General features: G+C 36.7%; 1 protein-coding gene across 1 annotated transcript in view; it reads right to left on the bottom strand.

Annotated features, from left to right (window-relative positions):
- The window catches only part of WDR44 (WD repeat domain 44), a 70,829-nt gene that overhangs the window by 22,940 nt on the left and 21,068 nt on the right, over nt 1-26,821 (bottom strand). The window contains exons 2-11 of the mRNA XM_008506661.2: nt 21,998-22,031; nt 15,687-15,761; nt 11,006-11,648; nt 10,380-10,510; nt 9,160-9,255; nt 7,765-7,901; nt 6,879-6,962; nt 2,831-2,937; nt 1,917-2,068; nt 184-322 (exon numbers count right to left, since the gene is read on the bottom strand). Coding sequence (XP_008504883.2) covers nt 184-322; nt 1,917-2,068; nt 2,831-2,937; nt 6,879-6,962; nt 7,765-7,901; nt 9,160-9,255; nt 10,380-10,510; nt 11,006-11,648; nt 15,687-15,761; nt 21,998-22,031 — 1,598 coding nt within the window. The remainder of the gene's footprint in view (nt 1-183; nt 323-1,916; nt 2,069-2,830; nt 2,938-6,878; nt 6,963-7,764; nt 7,902-9,159; nt 9,256-10,379; nt 10,511-11,005; nt 11,649-15,686; nt 15,762-21,997; nt 22,032-26,821) is intronic.

The raw sequence follows: 26,821 nt of genomic DNA, 5'->3' as shown, positions 1-26,821 counted from the left end.
GGTACCTTCTTCCACACGGCTAAGTGCTTTTTGCCGTTGACTTCTGTCTTACTTTTAGGTTTGTGGCTATTACGGAAAGTAGTGGTTGCTGCAAATGATTGCCAGATAAGAGGGATTATACCGAAAATGTACAAATACCAGATGTCTCTAGATTTTTAAAGCCCACAAATAAATAAAAAATACCTTCAGTATTGTACTTCATTCGCATATTGTTGAAATAGTCGAAAGCATTTTTTAAAGCCCATATTCTCACTACATTGTCTTGTCCAGCTGAGGCAAGTAATCGGCCACAGTGAGAAAATTTCATGGTCCAAACAGCTCCCTATGAAAACAAAGGAACGTTCAAAGTTATTACTTTAAAAGTTGAGACATGATTTTTAAGCCAAAGTAAAAAATAATGCCAAATTATACATACTAAGATAATGCTCACATTACTAACACCACTTAAAGCCAAGAGTCCAATGGTGCAACAATGCCACAAAGAGGGACTTTTAGAAGAAAGGCAGGATAAGATAGTTGCAGTTTGCCACAATCTAAACTAACAACTTCAAGACTCCAAACCTTGTCCACATATTAATGAAAACAGAGAGTTCTGAGGTGGCCAGAAATCTTCACAGTAAAAGCCCAAATCCTAGTTTGGGATCTCAGTCTCCTAGATAAATATAAGGGGGTGTGGGATAGGAGGGGGCAGAGTCCTCAGCATAGCATAGCACTAACGACTCCTGACCAGGGCTGAGGGAAGAATAAGGACCACCTTAGCAGTGACCCTCACAGCACTGGGCATTTAGAAGAAGTGTTGGAATGGTATGGTCTCATCCCGATTTTCTCCCCAGAAACAAGGTTTCACAGTATATGGCCAGAATTCCCAGATAAATACTGAAAATAGTGGTGAAGAGACAGAGAGAGAGAGTGTCTGAGTGTGTGTGTGTGTGCATGCGTGCACGCATTGGGGGGCGGGGTTAAAGATTGTGAACCCTTAAATTGGAAAAGCCAAATCCTATTACAACAAATACTGTTTAACTATTATAACATATATCTATGCAGATCACAAAGATTATCCAAATTAGAGGCAACAGCTCATTTACTGAAATAACATTCATTTCCACAAAATTCAAGTATATTAAGAAATTTGTCATTTGGAGCCTACTACAATGAGATTGCACTTCAAACTGGAAATAATGAAAAAGAATCAATACAGTACAAGGAAATTAATCGGATTCCTTAAGGAAGTTATTATAACCAACTCAAATATTTTATGTGTAGATTATAAGCACCAAAGTTTAAATTCCAATCTGGCTGCCATCTGATATGTTCATGGTTGCTTCCTTCCAGTTAAGCCAATTTTTAGATTTAAAATCTAAATAGATAAATAGATTCCCTGATCAAGGACCCACAGCATCATTTATCCAATTCTGAGTTTATTACTGCCTCCTCTGCGTTTCCAGCATTTTCAGGGGGTAACTGCAATATAATTTGTGCACTTTATCTACTTTGATACATTTTAACTCTGATAGAGAACTTGTGCCTCTAACTCTCTCCTTGTTCTAGCTGTCACTTTACAAAATATATTGAGCTTCTAAAATATTTGTGTAAATTATTTAAAATCTACCAGGGACCATTTTAAACATTTTTCAAAGTGATAGACTACTCTCTAACTTAACTGCTTTAAAGTGTGGTACCTTTACATAGCTTTCTTAATAACACAGGCCTAGAGTTTATTTACGTGATAACTCACTTCTTGAATAATTCAGATAGACTCTTCATTACCTATTCATTAAATCATATTAATATCAATTCACTCTTCTCGAGGCAGGTAGAAACACTACATCACATAAGAAGAGATCAGCTCTATAAAAGCCAAAGTATTTCTCTCAATGAAAACAGAAGCAATCCTGAAAAATAAAAAGGTTACTTACCATATGTTCACCACTAAGATCTTGCACCACTTTGATCTGATCAAAATCATAAGGTCCTTTGAAACCATGCGCTGCTTTAAATTTAACTGGTCTTGTGTACGGCATTCCTTCATCATCACTTGATGAAGGATCATCTTGATCAGTATGAAACACTGAATAGAAAAGCAACAGAAATCATCACTAGCTAACGTAGATGTAGCTACTATCATATTTTCAAACCCACTGCTTACCGAGAAAATTCATTAAATGGAAAAGCAAAATCTGTCTATTACTAAATAGCATATTAGTTAGGAGCATGGAGTCTGGTGCCAGTTTGCCTGAGTCCAAATCCAGCTCTGTCATTTATTATTGGTGTGACCACAGGCAAGGTACTTGACCTTTCTGTGCCTCAGTTTTTTCATCTATAAAATGCTGATAATAATGGTACTTACCTCATAGGGTTTTTATGAGGATTAAATGAGTTAATACAGGTGAAAGTGCTTAGACCAGTGTGTGACAAACAGTAAGTACTATACGTGTGTTTATTAAATAAACCAAACAAGTACAATCATGACAAAGGCATAGGAAGTTAAGATCTGTGCAAATTTAGAAAATTTACCTAATCTTGAAAATATTTAAAAAATAAAAGCCTTACAAAACTAATTTGCAACTGATTATTGAACACTTAACCCTTCCATGTTGCCACAGTCACAAAGTATGTACAAATTCATGTTTAAGATGCATATATTCATTTTGCTTCCTGCTCATAAAATTAAGTGATAGCGAGGGTAACATCATTTATTGAAATACTAAGATATTACCTATAAAAAAGTTTATTACTTTCAATGAAATAGAATGCTTCTTATAAACTACAGGTTAAATTCAGATGATTACAAATAAACTAAATATTCAGTTGAAATGTTCTATTCACTTACCTTCATCTCTAACACTTTTAACCTTATTCACAGCACGTTCACCATATTCCTCAGCAAGGTGCTTTGCTCTCTTTACTGATTTTCCTAGGAACTTCTTTAGTTGAGTCCTTATCAAAAGTACAACAAACCAAAATTATTTCTTATTAACTCAACTAACTGCAAAAGTTCAACAATTCAGGGGCCAGCCCAGTGGCGCCGTGGTTACGTTCCACTTTGGCAGCCCGGGATTCGCCAGTTCGGATCCCGGGTGCGGACATGGCACCGCTTGGCATGCCATGCTGTGGTAGGCGTCCCACATATAAAGTAGAGGAAGATGGGCATGGATGTTAGCTCAGGGCCAGTCCTCCTCAGCAAAAAGAGGAGGATTGGCGGCAGATGTTAGCTCAGGGATAATCTTCCTCAAAAAAAAGAAAAAAAGTTCAACAATTCATAGATAATCTCATTAGCTGTGACTGGTAAAGTGTATTTTTTTTTTTTTTTTGGAGGAAGATTAGCCCTCAGCTAACTACTGCCAGTCCTCCTCTTTTTGCTGAGGAAGCCTGGCTCTGAGCTAACATCCGTGCCCATCTTCCTCTAGTTTATACGTGGGACGCCTACCACAGCATGGCTGCCAAGCAGTGCCATGTCCGCACCCGGGATCCGAACCAGCGAACCCCGGGCCGCTGAGAAGCGGAACGTGCGAACTTAACCGCTGCGCCACCGGGCCGGCCCCTAAAGTGTATTATTTTGAAATAACTCCTTTTTTACATAAATAGTAGATCTTTGAGTTTCTCAATCCCTTGTTCTATGGAATAAATATATTCAAGTCAATATGATAACAAAGGAAACACAGCACTTCCCCCCAGTGTACAATACCATGTACTCCAGAGCACTGCTTTTCAATGGTGAAAAATAATCAGCTGGCGGCAATGGGGTGTGAGGGAGTGTTTACAGTGCAGATAGCTGGGCCCCATCCACAGATCATCCAATTTAGAGGGTCTAGGGTGAGGCCATGAGTTTGCAATGAGTAACTGCTTTGAGAAGACTGCTTTAGAGAGTCATCTTCAAAAATACATTTACCAATAAAAAGAAACTGTAGAGAGGTATTTACTTACAAAATAGAATGCTTTGGTAGCCTAAGATGGCCCCTGTCCCTTCTCTTTCAGTGTGGGTTATTTGCATGCAATACAGTTAGGCTGAGCTTTCCCAGTAGGTATTCCCAAATATAATGTAATGCAAGTATGCACCTCAAACTTTCATAAATAGAACTTACTTATTGCTTTTTCAATTATCTAAGTCTCAAATCTCATATATTAAGATTTTAAAATACAAAGCACAGTACACGATATTTAAAATGAAAACAAAATTTAAAATCAGGGGGAAATTTTCACCAATTCATGGGAGCTCATGAGATTAAGGATAGTATTTGAAAAAGTTGCTAAACTATATATACAAAGATGTCCACTGCTGCATTGTTTAGAATAGGTAAAAAGTATAGATCAACTGAATTTTCATTAACAAAAGAATGGATAAATAACTGATGACATATCCTGACAAATGGAGTACAATAAAATAAATGAGGCAGACCTCAGTTCTCTAAATGTGCCAAGCTTAGTCACCTCAGGGCCTTTGCACATGTGGTTATTTCTGTCTGGAACACTCCTCCCCTTGCTAATTTCCATTTATCTTTTAGGTCTTGGACCAAACAGCTCTCTCTCAAAAAAGCCTCCCCTGACTCTTTAGAACAGGTTTTCCTCTTATACACACTCACAGCACCCCAGACATTTCTTTTATAGTAATTACTATAAATGTAGTTAGATTTATCTTGGTAATTACATGTTTAGTGTCTGTTTCTCCGATTTAAGTGGAAGCTCTATGGGGGCAGAGACTGTGACTGTCTTCTTAACTATTGTATCTGCAGCATCTAACTCCCATATCTGATTGACAGAAAGACTCCAATATACTATTACTATCGGTACTGATATGAAAAGATGTCCATTACATATTAGATATTTAAAAAAAACAAGTTGATTCCAATGCAAGGAAAACATTTTCTTTCTTGTATGATCCCAAAATACGTATCAGAACTTACATAAGGAATGTTAATATGTGAATTGATTTCTATACAAATAAAAATCAATAAATTTTTAACAAATAATAAAGGTAAAATGTGTTAATTTAGAGCAACAAGCTGAAAAATATTGTTTTGATAGTTTATTGCAATTGAATTTTCAATGGCTTAATTTTACAAATCAATTTTAAATATTAAATATCATCTGAACTGCAAAAAATAAATAAATAAGACCAGGCCTATAGCTCATTGAGCATTTTGTCTCATTTCAGCAAACAGTGAAGAAAGAGGAAAAAAAAAAAAGCAAGTTGACAAACTATAGACACAGTATAATCCCACTTTTGTGAGAAAAAAAATTCTATGGAGCATATGTCTAATTATTAACACTGATTATTTCCAGGGGTGAGAGTACGAGAGACTTTCATTTTCTATTTTATGCATTTCTGTATTACTTCTGATAATGAGAAAACACAGATGATAAACCACTTTAAAAATTACTATACGGTCTCTGCCATCTGTAACTCTGAAGTTATATTTTCTGTATAACTATAGGTTTACTACTACTTTAAGCAAGAAAACAGATATTTTAATCATTTTGGATGAGAATATTTCTAAAATACATACTTTTGTGCCTTCTTCAATAGCACTTAATGTTCAATAAGTTTTTCCTTAATACATAGGGCCAGTTACCATCTTTACTGTTCTTTAATACATGGAGGGTTTTTCAAATGAATGGCAGGTGGGTCATAATATTAGTTCCCCCTCTCAGCCTTCAAGGCAACAGGGAAGGCCCAGGGAAGCCAGAAACTTGAGCCAGTCTCTTCTGGCCACCAGCTGACTCATCGGTTTACCCCTGCATTCAGTGCAAATATTACTATGTTCTATGTGTACTGTGACATAAGAAAAAGTGGAAAGCACTGCCATATGGAATGTTGTGGTATGTATGAGTCCTTTTATCATTTTTCTGATTCCTCTCTTGCAAGCAAAATATCACCTGACAGTTTCATGTATTGACTTACATAGTTTGCTGCTTCTATTTTGCTGTGAGCTCAGACACCAGATGACTAGATTTTTAAAAAATTATGTAAGAACTATGTATAATGGCTTTGAATATAGCTGAAGAGCTTTTCTTTTAGAAAAATGATGAGCTTTAATGCATGGAGTAACATCTCTCCTGGATGTTTATCTGTCTCATGAATAATTCCTAATTCTCTGATTCCTGATAATGGCATCGCTAGACAGTTAGGCTCCAGACATCTGAGGTGTTATCATATGCCTGCATTATGGATACACCTTTTCTAAGAATTCTCCACGCTTTCTTTGATACACTTTCCACACTAGGAAAAGATCACATTATAGCAGCAAATTCGCTTTGGGCCTTAGACAAAATTATTGCCAATTAAGTGACTTATGTAGAATAAAGCAAAATCTATATGCTCACCATTGTGCTAGATGTCTGAAGGGGAAACAGAAGGATGGTACGACCACAATCCTTTTGCAACATATAGTTTAGTTGTTTAACATTTATCTCGGTTTTTTTAAAATCAAAAACCAGTTTAAGATAACATAAAATAAAGGGCAAACGTAAATTATATAGACTATAGGTGTCACTGAAATTGAGGAAAGGAAGAAATTTGCTGTGAACTGGAGTGGTCAGGAAGATCTCAAGTAGCTGGGTTTGGAAAGATAAACAGAATTGGCAGAGATGAAGAGAAAGGGAAAAGGCAACTTTGAGGACAATCATGTTCTTCTACTAACACTCTTGGTACCTACCATCAGAAATAATACTGGCAGGATGCAAAATTTATCGGCCATTTACTATACATCAGATGCTATAAAAATGACCAACACAGCCTCAATGAACTGGGCTAGAGGCAGGCAGTGGTGGTGGTGGACAGACACATAAACTGGAAAGAGCATAGATTTAAAATAGTATGGTAGTTGTCATATTTTTTAATAAAAACTTGAAATGAAGAAAAGGGATGCAGTGTAACTCACGTTTTCTGTTTTAACCTTCCACCATCAGTATCTGTTGGCTGAGACTGTAACTTCTCTTCATCATCTGACTGTGCTGCATCATTACTACAAGAAGGGGAAGAAGTCACTTTAAAAGAAGTCATTTCCCCTACACTTCTCAAAAATCTCTATGTAAACTTATTATATAATTAGCTAATCAGAATAAGAAAAAAAGTATGTTAACATGCTTTATAGAAATCTAACTTAAATGATGACTGAGAATTTAAAGATGTGACAAATCAAAGAATAGAATCTTTAAGCAAGCTACAATGTACAAAATTTAGGAACTTATGAAAAAACCTACTACAAACAAGGCTTTTTGCTGGGCAAAACGTGCGGCACAGAAATGACAAATTAACTTGTAAATATCTTCCTCCTCACTCATCAGGCACATCATTTATTAAATTTTAAAAAGCTTTGCTTTCACAGAAATTATTCCTTAGATCTACGTACATCTCACAGTAAAGACCATCACCTGACTCTAAAGCCATTTCCTGACCCTACAAAGACAATGCAATTATTTATAAAATTTCTGATTCTTAAAGCAAGATTTCAGAAGACCAGGTATTCATTCCACATAGCTTTTTAGCCTGAACATGTTTTAATACTGTCTCTAGTATAATATAAATCATTTTAAAAGAAGGAACAAAATACTACAGGATTTAAGATACATACTATTTTTCCCGAGTAATTGTAGTCTTAAGAGAGAACAAAGTTTAAGAATACATACATCAACTCTGTTTTAATCCCAAATTAAAAAAAAAAAAAAGACAACGAAATCAAATTAGGAACTGTCATAGTTCACAAACAGAGAAATCTTTACCACTCTGAAATACTACAAATGATAAATAATAACATTAGGCCATACCTTACATATTCCTTAGTCCTTCTCATGATGTGTAGAGTGAGAGGATTAATACCTGTTGGCAGTTTCTCTTCCGCAAGACTCAAAGGTATTTCTTCTCCAGTATCCAGGTTCTTAATCATTACACTGGCTAAAATTTCCTGAAGTCAAAAATAACACCAAGAGGACCTATAATTTAATTATCTTTCTGAGGCTACAAAATCCTCAAACATTTAAGCTAACGACCTTCTAGATACATTCAGTACTGTGTACAATAATTTTTAACATTTTTAGTGAGACAAAATTCACAAACTGCAAAATGCACTCATTTAAGGTGTATAATTCAATGGTTTTGAGTACATTCACAGAGCTGTGCAACCATCACCATTATCTAAGTGTGGAACATTTCCACTACCCCAAAAAGAAACCCCATCCCCATTAGCTGTCACATCTCATTCCCCTCTTCTCCCAGCCCCTGGCAACCAGACATCTACTTTCTGTTTCTACGGATTTGCCTATTCCAGACATTTCATATAAATTAAATCATATAGCATGTGGTCTTTGTGATTGGCTTCTTTCACTTAGCAAGATGTTTTCAAGGTTCATTCACACTGCAGCACGTATCAGAACTTCATTCCTTTTAATTGCCAAAAAACAGTGCACGTGGATGGATATACCACATTTTATTTATCCATTCATCAGCAATGGATGTTTGTTGTTTCCACACTTTGGCTATTATGGACAACTCTGTACATTTTTGGTGTGGACATACATTTTCACTTCTCTTTGGTGTATCCATTGGAATGGAATTGCTGGGTCATGGTAACTCAATGTTCAATATTTTGAGAAACTGCCAAACTGTTTTCCAAAGAACAATATTTTTAAACGTGATGTTTAAAATAAATGAAAACTAAGATTTTGCTTCAAAACTTCCTTCTGAATAATTTGGCCAATAGATGTATATTAAATTTTAATGGTAAGAAGCACTGAGCTGCATATACTATATATCATCTATCTACAACATCAAGTTCTTTTTAAGCCTACTTTCTATATAACATAGGTCTTGCTTTCAATACATTTATTCCACTATATAATTGTGTGAAAGGGTAAGTTTAAGTCAGAACTGCAAACTCCAGCATATTAAAAAAACAAAAAGTAAGACAATCTTCAATTTCCATTTTTTCTTCTACATCATGATTATTTTTGCCTAACAGCAATAAACTTAAAAAGATTTTTTAATCATAGTAAAATATACTTAATATAAAATTTACAATTTTAACAATTTTTAATTGTATAGGTCAGTGGCATTACATCCTCACTGCCATGCAACCATCACCATCATTCATCTCCAGAACTTTTCCATCTTCCCATTATAATTTTTATATTTTGTTTTTAAGAACAAAAGAAATCTAATTGTACCTCATCAGTAAGCTCTCTCCCAGAGTTGGATCTAGGTCTCTGAGGGCCCATCACTTCACCTGCTATTGTCTGCCCATCAGGTCCTTTTCCATTTTCCTGAAATTATAATTTTATAAACAGAAAGCAGACTGAGTCAATTTCTGTAAATATTTAATTATTCATTACCACACATAGTTCTAAAGAATTCCATAATTCAGATAATGGAGCCTACTGAAAATTTAAATGGAACACTCCATTTCAGTTCTTTATTACTCCCAGCATGTTTAAAAACATTGGGACCAAAACTACTGCTGCCCATGAAATAACATATTAGTAGTTTTGAAAGCAAATAAATGTTCTGTTTGAACCTGGCCCCAAAGCAATTCTCCACTAGGAGAATGCCAGCCCTAAGACTGCCATTAATCAGGGCTGTACGTGTGCATATCTCGAAAACAGGGGTTAGACAACTTTTTTTGTAAACAGCCAGATAGCAAGTATGTTAGGCTTTTTGCTTCACATATAGTGTCTGTCGCATACTCTCCTGTTTTTGTTTTTTTTTTTTAACAACTCTTTAAACATGTAAAGACCATTCTTAGCTTGGGGATGCTAAAAAGCAGGTCACTGCCAACCTCTGCTCTAAGGCTGCTGTAAGACTATAGTGTCTTATCTCCCAGTATGCTAACCTACCCCAACCACAGCTATCACATAAGTAATCCTTGAGTTCCAGAATTTGGCTATGGTAAAAATTCATATTGTCAAGTCCTATCTATTACCTCATATATAGATATATAGCTTAGTGTATGAAGTCTTTTCATGATTCGGAAAAGGAAATTATAAAAAGTAAAAGGCCCCAATTTTGACCAATATAGGTCAGGTTAACAAAGACTGTAGCTGATGTTTATTAATATCAATAATATTACAAATAGCAGCATCTGTTGTTTTTTGAATGGCGACTACATGCCAGGTACTTGGCATACTTTAGCTCATTTCATCCTTGTAAGAAAGCTTCAAGGCAGGTTTCCCCCCCATTTTAGCAATGGGGCATCTGAGACTCAGATGTTATATAACTTGCTAGATTCGCCCAGCTACTTAGTAGCAGAGCTGAACAAGGGATGTAAGCAGGCCAGGTTTTGGGAACAAGGAAATATTTGGCTTGGAGAAGAAAGGTTTGACAATCAACAAACCAGCCAGTTGCAGAAAGCTGATAAAGCCTATATCAAATATAACACAAATTCACCAACCTGGGCAGTAACTATCTTATCTCCACTGGTAGCACTTGCCAAATCAAGAGAAGGCTGAGAATCCTTGACTGTACTCTCTGAAGCCATGTTCGCAGTTAGGAGAGTTTCAGATGTAATATTCTCTTTGGGTACTGCAATAATAATAATAATAATAATAACTAATATTTATATAGAATCTTATAGATAGCTTGAAAAGGGCTTTAACCCCTATTTGATTCTTATAACAATCCTGTAAGGAAAGTAGTTTTATTACTCTCATTTTATATACGGGGAGACCAGTATTCAAACAAGTTATTTAAATTCCTCAAGGCTATACAACTTATACATTAAAAGATCTAAGACTTGAATTCAAATCTTAGGTCTCCAAATCCTGTGTTGTTTTCACCACGCCACGCTGGTTCTCCAGTGACAACAGATTTGAAAGTCTGAAGTCAGCTGAAATGTTCAATTATAGTAATGTAACATCACCAATGTACATGCTTCACTTTTTATTACTAAAATAATAATTTTTATACTTCAGTCACCAACATGGTTGTACACAGCATCAACTCAACAAAACCAGAAAGGTAACAGTTTCAATTCAAAAATCTCCCCACAAAAATAGTTATTTCTCAATTAATACTTGCCATCTAGATCAGGCGTTTTAAGAGCCTCGAACTCCAATTCGCTTTTCTTTTTTCTTGGTGGTGGTGCAGGTCGAGATGGAGGTGGGGGTCTAGGAGGCGGGAAATTAGTTGGAGGGGGTGGGCGTGCTGGAACAGGCTTCTTTGTACTCGCCACTATGTCAGGCTCTGGAGTAAGTTGCCTTGGGGGTTTGGCAGGAGCCACTTCTTCCACGGCAGCAAAATCTTTAGTAGGTAAGGAGTTTGAGGATGCAGGTTCTAGAACATCACTTCCTTTGACTTCCATGGCTTCTTTGTTCAATACTTCTGTTTCAGTTTCAGGCACATTAACATTAAGCTGCTCAGCTGAACTTATTTCAGTTACCTTAGCGGTTTCATCTACTGGCTTCTCACTGGTGTCATCAGAAGGAAAACTTTTTTTTGATTCTAATTCAGTTTCTTCAAATACATTCTGACTCTCTGCCCTTTTGGAATCTTCGTGTAGTACTTGATCTATGGCTAACAGTCCAGGAATATTGCTAAGATCTGTTCCTGCCACGATAGGACTTGCAGTAGCCTGATCAGAGTGTCCTTTTCCTTTGGAATCCAAAGAGTCATCTTCAAGCTGTAGTACTTTCTGACTCTCCTCAATAATACTTTCAATAATCTGATGAAAGGTTAAAAAGCAGTTTTTAAAAAATAAAGCTATCTACAAGGACATTATAATAGCTAATCATTTATACAGTACTCGCTATGTGCCAGACAATGTTCTTAACACTTTTTAATCTTTTTTAATCTTTTAATCTTTTCAAGAACCTTATGAGATAGCACTCTTACTATCATCATTATACGAAGGAGGGAACTAAGGCACAGAGGGATCAAGTGATTTGTCCAAGGTCACAAAGCTAGTAAGTGAAGAAGCTGGCATAAAACCAGGGAGGTTGGTCCCAGAATCCACACTCTTAACCATTGTAATAGGGAATCTGTGTAAATAAGTGAATCACAAAATTTCAACCAATCCTGTAAAATAAAGTTCAAACCTAAATTTACATTCAGAGTCTTCTTGTCATAGTTCACTTACACATTTAGGCCAAGTTAGTTGCAGTAACAGCTTGTTGGTTTGAGCCTAGTTAACAAAACCATGAGAATCAAAACCACCTAGAACAAGAATTCAAGTTGTTTAGCTCTGAACTCAAGCCTATGACAGGAAAAGCCAGCAGATGCAGGGAGATTAACATTCTTAAACAGACTACATCTAATGCCCCACTATTCAGATAGATGGCAGGACCTGAGAAGAGTTCAAACTCCCAGCTCCCTTTTATTTTTTATGTGTAGCTGAAAAATACAGATTGGTTTTCTACGTCTTCTACCAACACTTAGAAGAAAATCTATTTTCTACTCAGTCCTGTCATTATTAACACATTAAATCTCCCAGCTCACTTATCTTTCCACCACACTCAACCATTCTGCTTTTTCAATTCCTTGGCCCCAGAAAGTTAACAGAATGTGTCACAGAATCATCCTGATCTGGCTTACCACAAATTCGTGCTAACTTGAACTGGATATTACTGCTGCTCAATAATAGTCATCCCTCGCTTCCCAACATATTCCATATATTAATTTTTCTCAACCTTCAAATTTTTACCCTAGACTTACTTGACTATTACCAGAGTAATATCAACTAGAGTCCACTTAATTTGTCAATTAGGAGGTTACTGAGCACTGAGTATCTTAGTGATAACAGAAATCAGATTACAGTGGATTTAAGAATGAATACGAGATGAAGACATAGAGACAGCACAGTCTACATTTTCAAAAAGTTTGGCTACAAACGAAAGAGGCTACAACAAAGTGACCCAGCATTTTTATAAGCTGCGGGGAAGGAGCCAAGGGAAAGGAAGACACAGTTCTGGAGAAGAAAGGAAAGAGGGTCTACTGTGCATTAGACCCAGCACACACATTTTCTACCTAATCATCACACAGGCCTTGTGAGGTAGCTAGACTCTCTCTCTTCCACCAATGCAGGAATCTGAGATAAAGGCAGTAAGAATTTTGCCCAAGGTCCCACAGCTAGTAAACTACAAAATCAAAACTGAAATCCAGGTTTCTCTCAGAAATCCAGTGTTCTTTATATTATACAATGCTACTTTGGACAGGAAAAAAAAAGAACACTAAACTCTCAGCAATGACACGAAAAAGAGGTAAAAGAAGAAAACAAGTTTGAAGGTAAGAGAAGTGAGAGACAATGGGAAGGAGTGAATTCAGGCTCCTTAGCCTCTAATGCCTACGTGCAGTGGGAAACAAGGTTATCTGATGAAAGTGAGCAGGATCCAAGTGGGCATAGTGAGCGTGAGATGAATGTAAAGGTTTGAAATAATCACTATGCATAATGGAAAGGCCTATGCCCTAAGGGGTTAAAATGAGGTTGAAAATCATGTCTTCCCTAATTCCTTATCTGAGAACAATCTCTCCCTTCTCTGAACTCCCATCATTCTTACTGTCCATTACAGTATGAACTATAATATAAATACAAGGTAGTATATGGGCTAGCTCTGTATAAACATTTTCTCCACACCAGATAATTAGTTCCTGGAAAACAAGGCTCATTTTTTCTACCTCTTGATATGCTTCCATAGCATCTATTTACAGTGCCTAGCCCTGTATGTTTTTCTAGATTCAGGGGTAGCAAGGAGGGAAAGACCAAGAGAACAGGGAGCATCAAGATCAACACAGAGATGATCATGCTAAAGCAACTATTTGCTTCACATCACCTCCCTGCTTCAAGAACCTCTTGCTTTGCCAGCCACCATAAAATAAAAACCAGATGTTTTAGTATGACATAAGAGGCATTTCCTTAATCTGGCCTTATCGTTGGCTCTAGACTCATCCTCAAACATTCTGCACACTCCTCCTCTCCTTGCCTTTGGTTATGTCTTTCCCATCTCCACCTGCCCAAATCTTATCTAGTCATCACGAACCAGCTTAGATGATACTTCCTCCATGAACTCCTCCCACTCCTACCTTGAAGCAGGAAGTAAAGTCTCCCCCTCAGTGTTCTTATAAAAGTTTGTAAGCTTATTTGAACACTTATTACATTTAGTTTTGTGTTTATTCAATTTCCTCTACTAAAATGTAAGCTACTGGGGAGAGGGATCGTATCCTGGTCAAGGGTATATCCCCACAGCCTTTATCATTAATGTGTGACATTTAATTCAACTGAAAAGGCTAGAACTTAAAAAGTGATACCTAGAGTCTAAAGAATCTACCGCCCCTAGTGTTTACTCACTATTTTTTCAGCTTCTAATCTCTCCTTAGAAGTCACCTTCTTTTACTACTAACTATAGATAGTTATCCATTTGTAATTTATCCTAAGAAAAAATTCTTGAAAAGGGAAAGAAAACTTCTAGTGGGAAAAACAAAAACATTTCAAGTTTTCCATAATAAAAATAGCTAGACACATTGAAATACATTTGCTTGATGGAAACTGATACATCAAGTGAAAACTATTGAAATTGTGTAGAAACATGAAAATCTAAAAATGGTAAGAGGAAAAGGTAGAATATAAAATTCTATCTATACTACAATTGGGGAAAAAGAAAAGAAAAGAAAAAAAAGTATGAGAATGAGTGAGAACCAGAAGGGAATGCTGAAAAATCAAGACAGCTATTTAAGCGGAGAATTGTGGGTAATTTCTGATTAAAAAAAAAATGGTACTACTCTTGTTATCTTATTTATGCTGATACACAATCTTATTTCTTCCAAAAAGGAAATTTTTCCTTTTAAAGGATAAAGTATAATCAATATTAAAATATATGGTTCATCACATTTCTAAATTCCAGAAGGGTAGAACAACGGCTCTCCATTGGAGGCGATTTTGCCTAGCATCTCTCCCCAGACATTTGGTGATGTCTGGAGACATTTTCAGTTGTCACAATGGGGTAGGGGTTGGGGGGATCCATTGACATCTAGTGGGTAGAAGCCAGGGATGCTGGTAAACATCCTACAATGCACAGAGCAGTCTCCCCCTTTCCCTCCACAATAAAGAATTACCCAGCCCAAAGTGTCACTGTTGAGAAACTGTGGGGTAGAGAATGTGCCATCTTGTTAGTCTCTGGAAATCTACTAGCTAGAACAGTGCCCAAGGCACAGAAAACACTGAAAACTATGAACACACACCATCTTTCTCCTTGGATTTTATCCTGGTACTGTAAACTATCTATTGTCAAAATTTTTATCTTGTGCTCAGTCTCTTCTAGTAAATCAAACTCCGAAGCTTCATAGAATCAATTCTTTAAAAGCTATCAAAGGCACTATCAGAATAACGACTTCTTGTAACCTCTAACTCCTAAAGATACCAAAATTTGCTGCACTGAGCTTTTCAATACCTTTAACTCTTGGTAGTAACCTCAAGAGTAGCTATATCTTATTCTAATAAAAATACAAGCATGAAAAACAAAAACACATTACAAAAAGTTTTTCAAAATATTGTTTCAAGGATAAATTACCAATCAGTTTGATTACGAAATGACTTCTAAAAAGGCTGATGTGTCTTCAATCGCAAAATTTAACAGATTCAAGGAACATTCACTGAACATCTACCACACACAGAGTACTATACTAAAAGAATATAGAAAATTTTCTGCTTTAAATATACCATATAGATATGACATCTGCTAAACTAATATTGACATTATATTTTACCAACCTTTTTAGACACATCTTGTTTCAATTCTTGTACAGGGGACTCATTTCCAAGTTTGTATGCAGTGTTCTCTGTTTCCTATTTTAAAAAGAAAAGAACAGAGACCAAACAAAGACATGTTTTCTTTCAACTTCTGTTTAAAGCAGATATAAACTAGAAAATGTAGCATTAATAAAGAAAAGGCCCATAGATGTTTGTATATGGATAGATGCTCAGAGATTTTATGCCAACTGGGACGAGAGTTGCATAAGAAGGTTACCAATCAGCAATTTTCTATTTTTCTACTGCAATAGGGTATTTTCCTTTAAATGTACCCAACTTTTTTTTTTTTTTGGTGAGGAAGACTGGGCCTGAGCTAACATCTGTTGCTAACCTTCTTCATTTTTGCTTGAGGCAGACTGTCACTGAGCTAACATCTGTGGCAATCTTCCTCTATTTTTTGTATGTGGGATGCTGCCACAGCATGACTTGATGAGTGGTGTGTAGGTCTACACCTTGGGTCCAAACCTGTAAACCTCTGAAGTGGAGCACAAACTTAACCACTAGGCCACCAGGCCAGCCCCCAAATGTGCCCAACTCTTTAACATCAAAAAACTGTAAAGGAAGATAAGAACTACTAAGTACCTTCGTAGCTTAAAAAGATTAAGGAGTTAAGCAAAGGGTTGAATGAGAACTGTTATTTTTCCCAAAGTATTGTTCCATAAATATGCATAAATATAAAAGTACATAACACAGAAAACCACATTCAGAGAATAATTTTCTTAAAAACTCTGCATGTCTTAGATAAAAGGAATGAAGAGTTAATCAGAAGTTAAATGAAGTCCTCAAAACAGTAACAGATGAAAAAATTAAACCCACCAAAAATACATATATATCTACGTATACATTCATATACACATACGTACATATATATATATATTTGGGAGGTTAGAGAAGGTAGAAATGGATACTACATTTCTCCTGGAAAAAAATTTGGGTAAAATAAGACAATCATACATTTGCAAATCTTAATACAATATTCTCCTCCATATTAACCTGTCCTTACATTTATAGAAGTACAGTAATTTGAATGTTACTACCAATACTGAGAAAAAACTTCATAATTCTTGGTGCACATTATAGCGCTTGTTAGAAAAAGGTCGCCATAAGCATTTTTGACAGATAAGTGACCTAAGGCATGTAAGGTTGTAAGTAAGTATTCAGGAAGCGCTTATACAAGTATCAGGATATGATCACGATAGGCTCCATGATAAAATTACTCCAGAGATTATTATAATGCCAAAGATTTAATGTGCTAGAGAAATTTCTGTAGGACTTCCAATATCTTCAAGTTGAAAATTTGTTTCATTGAATTCTTTCCAGCATTTGGGAAATACTACCAGTATTATATAGATTTTTCTACAGAAAAGTTGTTTCATGGAATTTTAAGTGTTAGGTAAAATCCAAACTCTACCGCAACCCATGAGGGCCTAACATGTACGGCCCCTGCCTACATCTTTGATATCTTCTCCATTTCTCACCTCCCTCTCCCTCCACAACCCCACAATTACACTCTGGCCAACTGGATGGCTCCTTACCATCCTAAGGGGCACAGCTCAAGTGTTATTACATCAGAAAAGCCTTCTCTGACCACCTTCAAATAGCCTCACCTCTTTAACTTTATATCACATTATCCTATTTTTTTTTTCTTCATGGCACTTATCACCACCTGAAACGACCTGGTTTACTTGTTTATTTTTTGTCTCTTCCTTGCCCCAGTAGAATGTAAGCCCCACGAGAGCAGGGACTTTGTTCCGTCTACCATTACTTACCCAGTCCTTAAAACACTACCTGGCAAAAGTAATCATTTGCTGAATGAATGCTGAATAATGCATACTCTGGCTTTTCTTCAGTTAACACATGTATCTTAAGTTTATATGTCCTTCAATTGAATCTTGGTTTTAAACTAAAAAAAAAACTCTAATCAAAACCAATTACTAAGATAATCTTGACAAGATGAGGGAGAGAGAATACTTGAAAGCTGATGGTCATTAAGAACAGTTAGTGTACAGCAAAGAAACTGTCCTACGAGTTACGTATCCGTTAGTAGGAAAATCAGAAGCATTGTACAACATAATTCTGTGGATATTTTCCCTAAGTTAACCTAAGCAAAAATACACACTAATAATTCCTGAACCTCAATTTAACTTGTTTTAATTATGTTCTTACAAAGATCACAGATTAACATTCTTACACTGACCCAAAATGCCAAGCAGTGATCAGACTTCTATTTTATTTGGCAAAACACTCTTAGACTTTGAACTTTTGAAAGATACCGACTCCTATAAGGTAAACTTCTGTTAAGTCACAAGTTTAAAGGAGTGATATGGCACCTACCAGAAGATCTCATCTCTGGAGTAGTTAATTGGAAGATTTCTTAGTAAAACCTGACTTAGTATATATATAGTCATCTATGATTCTGTCCCAGTGTTGTCTAAGGTCCAGGTCCTTCCTCCAGCGCCTTGATCAGGCTTTGGGGATAGCAATGGAAGCCAAGCATGTGCCTGCAGACAACCAACACCAACTTAGCTAGATTTGAGACAGTCCTCATATATTATCTCCTTCTGGAGATGGACTGCCCTATTACTAAAGCATAGTAGTTACTAAATCCAGCTTCCTGTCTTCAGGCCATTTCTCTAACCCCTACAACCTTAGAGATACGCTTCCTTAAAAGGTATGGCAGATCATTCAATTTCTAGCAATTCACACCACTGTTTCCCTCCAGCTGTGTTAGATATTAGAGAGCTGCTTGTACCCTCCTCAGAGTATTCAGTTATGAGATTTGAGCTTTTGAATTTTAATAAACACATCCAACAAAAGATAACTTGGCTTCACAAATCATTTGTACAAAAGTGATCTACACTCAAAGAAATCTTATTATCTATTAAAGAACATTAAGCTAAAAATGTTAGTTATTTAAACATTTGGGTTATGTCTAGTTTTTAGTAATGAGGAAGGTCTACTCTACTAACAATGACTAAAGGGAAATTTAAAAAAATGTTTTAGAGATGTGACCTCCACTCTTCTCGATGGGAAGAGAGAAAATAACACATAGGAAACAATTCTTAAATAGTTGTCGTATCCATCCATCCAATCCTATCAACACCATCCGTGTTGGAGTCTCATGTCTTGACGTTCTAACTGTCTCTTAACAACTCTCTCTGTACTTAGTCTCTTTCCTCCAAACTTTCTTCCACCCTCCCACCACTTATCTTATGTTAATTCCCCAGCAAAACACCTTGGAGAGCACAGCTATAAGACATACAAAAAATTGACTTTTTAAATATGTTGCTTCAAAATTTTAAAGCCCAGAGTCCTTTTTTATTTTTTTAAAGATTTTTTTTTTCCTTTTTCTCCCCAAAGGCCCCTGGTACATAGTTGTGTACTTTTTTTTTTTCCCAGTTGTGGGTCCTTCTAGGTGTGGCATGTGGGACGCTGCCTCAGCAAGGCTTGATGATCGGTGCTAGGTCCATGCCCAGGATCTGAGCTGGCGAAACCCTGGGCCACTGCAGCAGAGCGCGCGAACTTAACCACTCGGCCATGGGGCTGGGCCCATAAAGCCCAGAGTTCTTAACCTGACATTCAAGGCTCATGGAAACCTGGCCCCAATTTACTTGTTCAACATTCCACCACTGACACTTTACATTGGTCACCTCAGTTTTTCAATGCTCCCAGCAAATTCTATACCTTTGCACTCTCTACCTATGCAAACTTCTCCCAATTTTCAAAACCCAGCACAAGATCTACCTTCCCTCTGAAATTTTTCTCTATTTCAGGTAACAATGTTCTCATGCTTGTTCTATCTCTCCCTTCTTCCTCCAAATTCCTTGTAGCACTTAAGGTCTATTCTACTCTCTAAACATCAATACTTCATATATCATCCCTTCGTATACATGTCTCTTCTGTGAGATTGTAAAATCATCAAAAATCGGGACTATATCAAACTTTCCTTTGGATTGCTTAAGACAACAATAGATACACTAGTACACATAATATGCACTTAATAATGAGTATATCCATACCATAGAATACTACTTAGCAACAAAAAGGAATAAACCATTAATACATGCAACAACTTGGATGGCTCTCAATCCTTTGAGCCAATCTCAAAAGGTCACACACTATATGATTTCATTTATAGGACAATCTCAAACGACAAAATTTATAGAGATGAAAAACAGATTAGTGGCTGTCTGGGGTTAGGGATGATGTGGGAGTGGTAGCGGATGTGACTTTATAAAGGGGTAACACAAAGGAGATCTTTGTGGTGATGAAATAGATCTGCATCTTGACTGTGGTGGTGGTTACACAAATATACACATGTAATAAACTGACACAGAAGTATATGCTCACATTGTACCAATGTCAAATTCCTGGTTTTGATGTTGCACTGTAATTAAGACATAACCCCTGGGGAAAATGGGTGAAGGATACACAGGACTTCTCTGTACTGTCTTTGCAACTTCCGGTGAATCTATAATTATTTCAAAATAGAAGATAAAAAAGAATATCCAACTTCATATTTGTTTACCAAACATGTACATTCTCTCTCTAGTTTTATTCAAGTTAAGGGCAATCTATAATTACTGAGATAAAGTAAATTCCCACAGCCTATTAGTTATAACCTAAAGATGTCTTAGAGCCAAGTGGCTTTTAAAATCTACAAGCATAAACAGCAAGTGTCTCTGGATATGGGAATTGGGAGGTGGAGGATGACGGATGGGAGGGAAGCTACATTGTTAACCATCTACTTTTTGCACTGAGCAAATTTTAACCATATCCATGTATTATTTTTTTTTCTGAGGAAGACTGGCACTGAGCTAACATCTGTGCCAATCCTCCTCTATTTTATATGGGATCCTGCCACAGCGTGGCTTGATGAGCGGTTCTAAATCTGCACCCAGGATCTGAACCCGCAAACCCTTGGCCGCCAAAGTAGAGCGCGCAAACTTAACCACTACGCCACCAGGCTGGCCCCTCCATGTACTATTTTTAAAAGTTGTTTTTATTAAAATATAAAAAGATTTTTATAAAATATAAGGCATAAAGAATTATGATATAACCTTTCTTAAGCATTTTTAAGAAAAAGATTATTACTATTAGCATTCAAGTCTCTTACATATCCTTCACCATTTCTATTACATTGTTTCTCCGTCAGAGATGGCTGACACCCTAAACTTTGTGTTTATCATTCCTTTGCTGTTCTTTATGGTTTTACTATGCTTGTATCTCTAAACAATATATTCTTTAATTTAGAATGCTTTTGAACTTAATATAAATGGAATCTTTTTTCTTTTTGCTAAGAAAGATTTGCCCTGAGCTAATATCTGTGCCAATCTTCCTCTATTTTTATGTGGGTCACCGCCACAGCATGGCCGCTGTCAAGTGGTATAGGTCCATGCCCAGGAACTGAACCCAGACCGCCGAAGTGGAGCACACTGAACTTAACCACTATGCCATCAGGCGAGCCCCTTAAACGGAATCTTATGCATGTGTTTTCCGGTGACTTGTATTTTTCCCCCCACTCAACACTACAGTGCTGAAATTCACCCATGTTATTATGCATAACTACTTCATTCATACCCACTACTGTAGAATATTCCATATGAATTATATACCACAATTTATCAAAGAGATCAGTATCCAATGTGTATAAACAGAAGATAGAGATACTGGAACTGAAAAAAAATAAAGCATGTTTGAGATTATGCATACACATGTACAGACATACCCACAAACATACACAAGCATAGATATATAGCATATACTCTATTTGATGGAAGTAGTTCTGTTTGGTGATATTCTTATACTTAAAATGGCTCTCATTGATATAATGTCTCAATATCAAATTCCTTTGCTTAGATATAAGTCTGGGATTGATTTTTATATATAGTGATGATACCAGTATGTGCGCCCATAAGAAGTATACAAGTGTTTTGGTTACTCCACATTATTGTCCTGCAAGTTTTACCATTTCAATTAAGACACACATACACACAATACAAGTATTTTATAGTGTTCTTTTATTCTAAAAATTATAAACCAAATAAAAGTTAGTGGAAATCTAAACAATAATTATAATCCCTTATCACACAATATTTAATTAGATATTTCTAGACTACCTAATCACACCTAGTAAGATACAACAATATTATTTAGAAAAATAAGCAATAGAAAGCAAAAGCAAGAAAATGAAGAATTACATACAAGAGAAAAATGAAGGAAAGGTGTACATGATTTGTGTAGAAACATAACTTTCAGAAAGCACAACTTACCTTTAATGTTGAAATCCCAACCTTTCCTGGAGACCTGTTCAGAAATAAAAGCAAGGAGGCGTTGAATAGTGGAGGTGAGAAGGGAAATACTTCCACACACTTATTAAAGACAAGCCCACATTTTTAAAAACATGTACATATTTTGTGATTAAAATGTCTTCTGTGCATATAGAAAATGTAGAAAACATAAAACAGTAGAGAAGAAACTTAAAATGATCCATAATCTTATCACATAGAAATTTGAGTATCTCTTGTCTTCCCAGATATATATATATATACATATATGACATACAATTCTATAAGCATCTTTGTAAATAAAAATTTGTGCTCTTCCATTATAAATTTATTTAAAATAAACTTCTCTAGAAGTAGAAGTGCAGGTCAAAAGTATACATCCTTTTCAGGATTTTCAGAAACTTTCAAATTGCCCTCCAAAACGGTTGTACCAATTTTTTTTTTTGAGGAAGATTAGCCCTGAGCTAACTACTGCCAATTCTCCTCTTTTTGCTGAGGAAGACTGGCCCTGAGCTAACATCCATGCCCATCTTCCTCTACTTTATATGTGGGACGCCTACCACAACATGGCTTTTGCCAAGTGGTGCTGTGTCGGCACACAGGATCCAAACTGGTGAACCCTAGCCCGCCAAGAAGCAAAACATGCGAACTTAACTGCTGCACCACCGGGCTGGCCCCTAGATACAGTAATTTTAAAAAGTAACTTCACCAGTGATTTTCACCTCCCCACCCTCCATTTTTCTTCAAATAGGAACAGTTTGATATCTGCTTTAAAGCATAAGGGAGAGACACACCCTTATAGCCACTTATTATATCTCAGGGTTATGCAGTAAGAAACACTTTTTTTTAAATATATCTTTTTTTTTTTAAGAATGAATTCTTTTATTTATTTATTTATTTTCCTCCCCAAAGCCCCAAAACATAGTTGTATATCCTAGTTGTAGGTCATTCTAGTTCTTCTGTGTGAGACGCTGCCACAGCATGGGTTGATAAGCAGTGTGTAGGTCCGCACCCAGGATCTGAACCAGGAAACCCTGGGCCACCAAAGTGGTGCACACAAACTTAACTGCTCAGCCATGGGGCCGGCCCCAGAAACACTTTTAAATAATTAATATTGCTGAGAGATTGTGACTTTCCCCAAAGTCACATATTTTGAGGCAGAACCAAGAAAAGCATGGAGTCCTGCAACCATGCTCTTTATATGCCAAATTGAGTGATCCATATTTGGCATAAGAATCCTTGACCTCTAATCAAAACTTAGTGTGATAAAAAAGAATTACTTTTGCCACTTATTAGAAAATCAACCCCTTTCTTCAACAAACATTTATGGACTAGTTACTACATGTCAGGGACTATAGATATGAAGATGAATAGGACACAATTCTACTTCAGAGGGTTTTTAAACCCTGTTTAAAAAACAAAAAAGGAAGCTGTATAAAATAGTGCCCACCTATTTAATTGCAGTGCCTAGACAATATAATTTCATGTTAACAGAGGACAATTTCCAGAAATGAAAATTTTTATATCCCCAATTATTAGCTTCCTTAGCAAACCTCTCCTACTATGTAACAAAATTCTGTTTACCCAGAGGTGATTAGGACCAAAGCTATCCCAATTTTAAAAAAAGAAAAAAAGATTCCAAATAAAGGATTTTAAAACAATACACATGCAATCAAAACAAAAATCAAAAAAACAAAAGAAAACCTTGAAGGGGCTCAAATTTCCATGTGACACGTATTCTGAACACCAATCAGGAAAAAAAAGAAAATCACCTGCCACAGAGGCATAAAGGCAAGAGAAAATAAGATTTTAAAAAACCTTTTTTTTTGAGGAAGATTAGCCCTAAGCTAACTGCCGCCAATCTTCCTCTTTTTGCTGAGGAAGACTGGCCCTGAGCTAACATCCGTGCCCATCTTCCTCCACTTTATATGTGGGACGCCTACCACAGCATGGCTTGCCAAGCAGTGCCATGTCGGCACCCGGGATCCGAACCGGTGAACCCCGGGCCGCTGAAGCAGAACGGGCACACTTAACCACTGCACCACCGGGCAGGCCCCCGATTTTAAAAAAACTTAAGCCCCATATGAGGTAGCAAAGAGAGAAAAGAAAACCTGCCTTCCCCATGACCCCCACTTTGAGAAATCTGATCATGTTTTTAGCTGTCAACAAAACAGAATAGGGAGCCACATTTCTCTCCTGGATGTAAGTGCTTTCGTAAAGAGCACTTTCTGGCTGTTGACTCACAGGATCTCAGTTACGGACCAATTGCTGACACACATGGAAATATTCCAAATTGGTTCTGGTGGGGCTTTACATATAGCATGCACAAACTATAAAGAGTAATTTATTACTGCCCTTTGAGAGCCAAGGGGATGTAGTGAAAAGAGCATGGGCTTTTGAGCAGATGAACCTTGCCTGAATATCGTTTCTACCAGTTACCCTATGCGTGAACCTGATCAAATCATTTAATTTCTCCAAGCCGTAATCTCCTTCTCTGTAAAAGGGGGTAAAACCATCTACTTCATAGGACTACTATAAGGATTAAGTGAGAGAACATGGGGCACACCCAATAAGTGGTAGTTTCTTCAGTAGCTTTGAATTGCTCCATCGAAACTCAGAAATGATGAGCTTCACGCAGTTTCTCCAAGGCACTCTGGCTGCCTATCAGTAGTGGGGAGCCTGAGATCAATTTCTGGAATACAAAAAAGATATCCTACACAGCCTGTCAAGCTCCAGCCTACTTGACAACAGGGAACATGAAAAAAGCCAGATTATATTGAGCTGGTGATTAAAATGGGATCCTGCCTGCATTTTGTAGTGTCATTAAAAAACTAATAACAGGGGCCGGCCCTGTGGCCGAGTGGTTAAGTTCGCACACTCTGCTTTGGTGGCCCAGGGTTTTGCCAGTTCGAATCCTGGGTGCCGACATGGCACCGCTCCTCAAGCCATGCTGAGGTGGCGTCCCACATGTGACAACTAGAAGGACCCACAACTAAAAATACACAACTATGTACCAGGGGGCTTTGGGAGAAAAAGGAAAAATTTTAAAAATCTTAAAAAAAAACTAATAACAGAAGACACTCACGTTTGAAACATATTTTAAATGTTGTTAAGGTCTTGGTAGGTAGTAAAACACTTCAGACCACTATAGCTTCTTCTAGTCTAATCAAGCCTAAAATTGTCTATCAGGGTAGTCTGTAAGACCAGAATTCTTTTGTGACACATTTTTTGAGTCTTTTATAGAACATTAGCATCTAGTAAAAAGTGAAAGCACATTTATAATTTGCAAAGTTGGCTAAAATGATTTGTATCATGTGCCAAGATGAAAAAAGAACAACTCATTTCACCTTAAGAAACAGTAAATTATTATTTAGTATTCCCACAGGAAGCATTCCTAATAGGGGCCTTGTAATAATACTAAAACAATGGCCATCATTTATTAAGCATGTGCCAAAAAGTGTGCTAAAAGGACTTGCTTTAGTTTCTTTAGTCCTCACAACTTTCCTATGAGTTATATTACCTTCCCTATTTTATACAACAAAAAACTGAGGCTTGGGTCAGACTAGATAATTTAAATTGCACTGCTAGTAAATAGTAGGGCCAGAATTTGACCCCAGGCAGTCTGACTTTAGGGCCGATCTCAAATATTTCCCAATATTGCCTCCTTTCCCGGTAAGGTCTTAAAAGATGATGGTTATGAAAATATTCTAATTGGTGCTATGAATGAGCACCAGTAAAGGCAATCAGCACAGCTTCTTGGGTTGAACTAAACTGATTAACTCAAAGGCTCTGAATCCTGATCTGTCTTTAACAACTACAATTAACGCCTAATTGATTTGGCACTGCTAGGGAATAAAATAATGAAATGTTCCACATATAAAATTTCCAGAGAGATGAAGCTTCTCTTTGAGTGCTAAACTTCTGAAAATATTTTAATTTTTTTTGAATTTCAAATTTCAAAAGCAGCTTGTAAATTAAGTACATTACAGGCTAAGCCTTGCCCATTTCAGTAATCCTTCCCTTGCAAATGCCTTCTTTAACAAAGGATACACAATTTTCCCTTTCTTACTGACTCAGAGTAATTAACACACTCAAATGCTACCCCATATTTTAATGGAATAATGCCCTCCGGGGACCCTAAGGTGCAGGGGATTTATTTGCCTTCACACCGCAGGACCCCAGGCTACTGTGCTTGGAATGTCTGTCTTTTACAGTTTTGTGTCTCCTTCCTTGATTTAAGTGGTCACTTTTTACAGTTGACCATGTGCCTGCCTTTAAAAGCTATATCCCCCTCCCCTTCTAATTTTTCTTCTAATTTGCATTGAGATGGGAAACCAGGTTTTTAAAAATGGAATTGTAAAGGAAGGATGCAGAGATTCTTAGTGAGGGACTTCCCATGAGAATTTTTGTACATAGCTTTATTGTGGACTTCGTGGCACATTTTTTGATTGTTCAGAGCCTGTTTAAGGGATTATTTCTTATTTCCAGCTGTATCGGAGAATCGCCATCACCAAAGAAGTGGCTACCAGGTAAGTGAGGTGTCACTAATCTTCTGGATCCCTAGACAACCACTCAACTCTTCTCTGTAACTCAGTCTCTAACTTCAAAGTAGAGATAGTAACATAATACTATTTTAGAGTGATTATCTGCCTAAAGAAAACAACTATTCATGATTGAGTTTGGGGACAGGAGAAATGGGAGACTAAAGGTCGAGAAAATTAAGTTCTACTCTTGGCTTTCCCAACCAACTAGCTGCAAGACCTTTAAAAAATGATTTTTAGAGCTCCTGTAATTTTAGGAAATTTTAAG

Source organism: Equus przewalskii, chromosome X (genome assembly GCF_037783145.1).
Source record: "Equus przewalskii isolate Varuska chromosome X, EquPr2, whole genome shotgun sequence".
Classification (NCBI taxonomy): Eukaryota; Metazoa; Chordata; class Mammalia; order Perissodactyla; family Equidae; genus Equus; species Equus przewalskii.
Note: the sequence above shows the minus strand (reverse complement) of the source record. Positions and strands in the feature narration are given on the sequence as shown.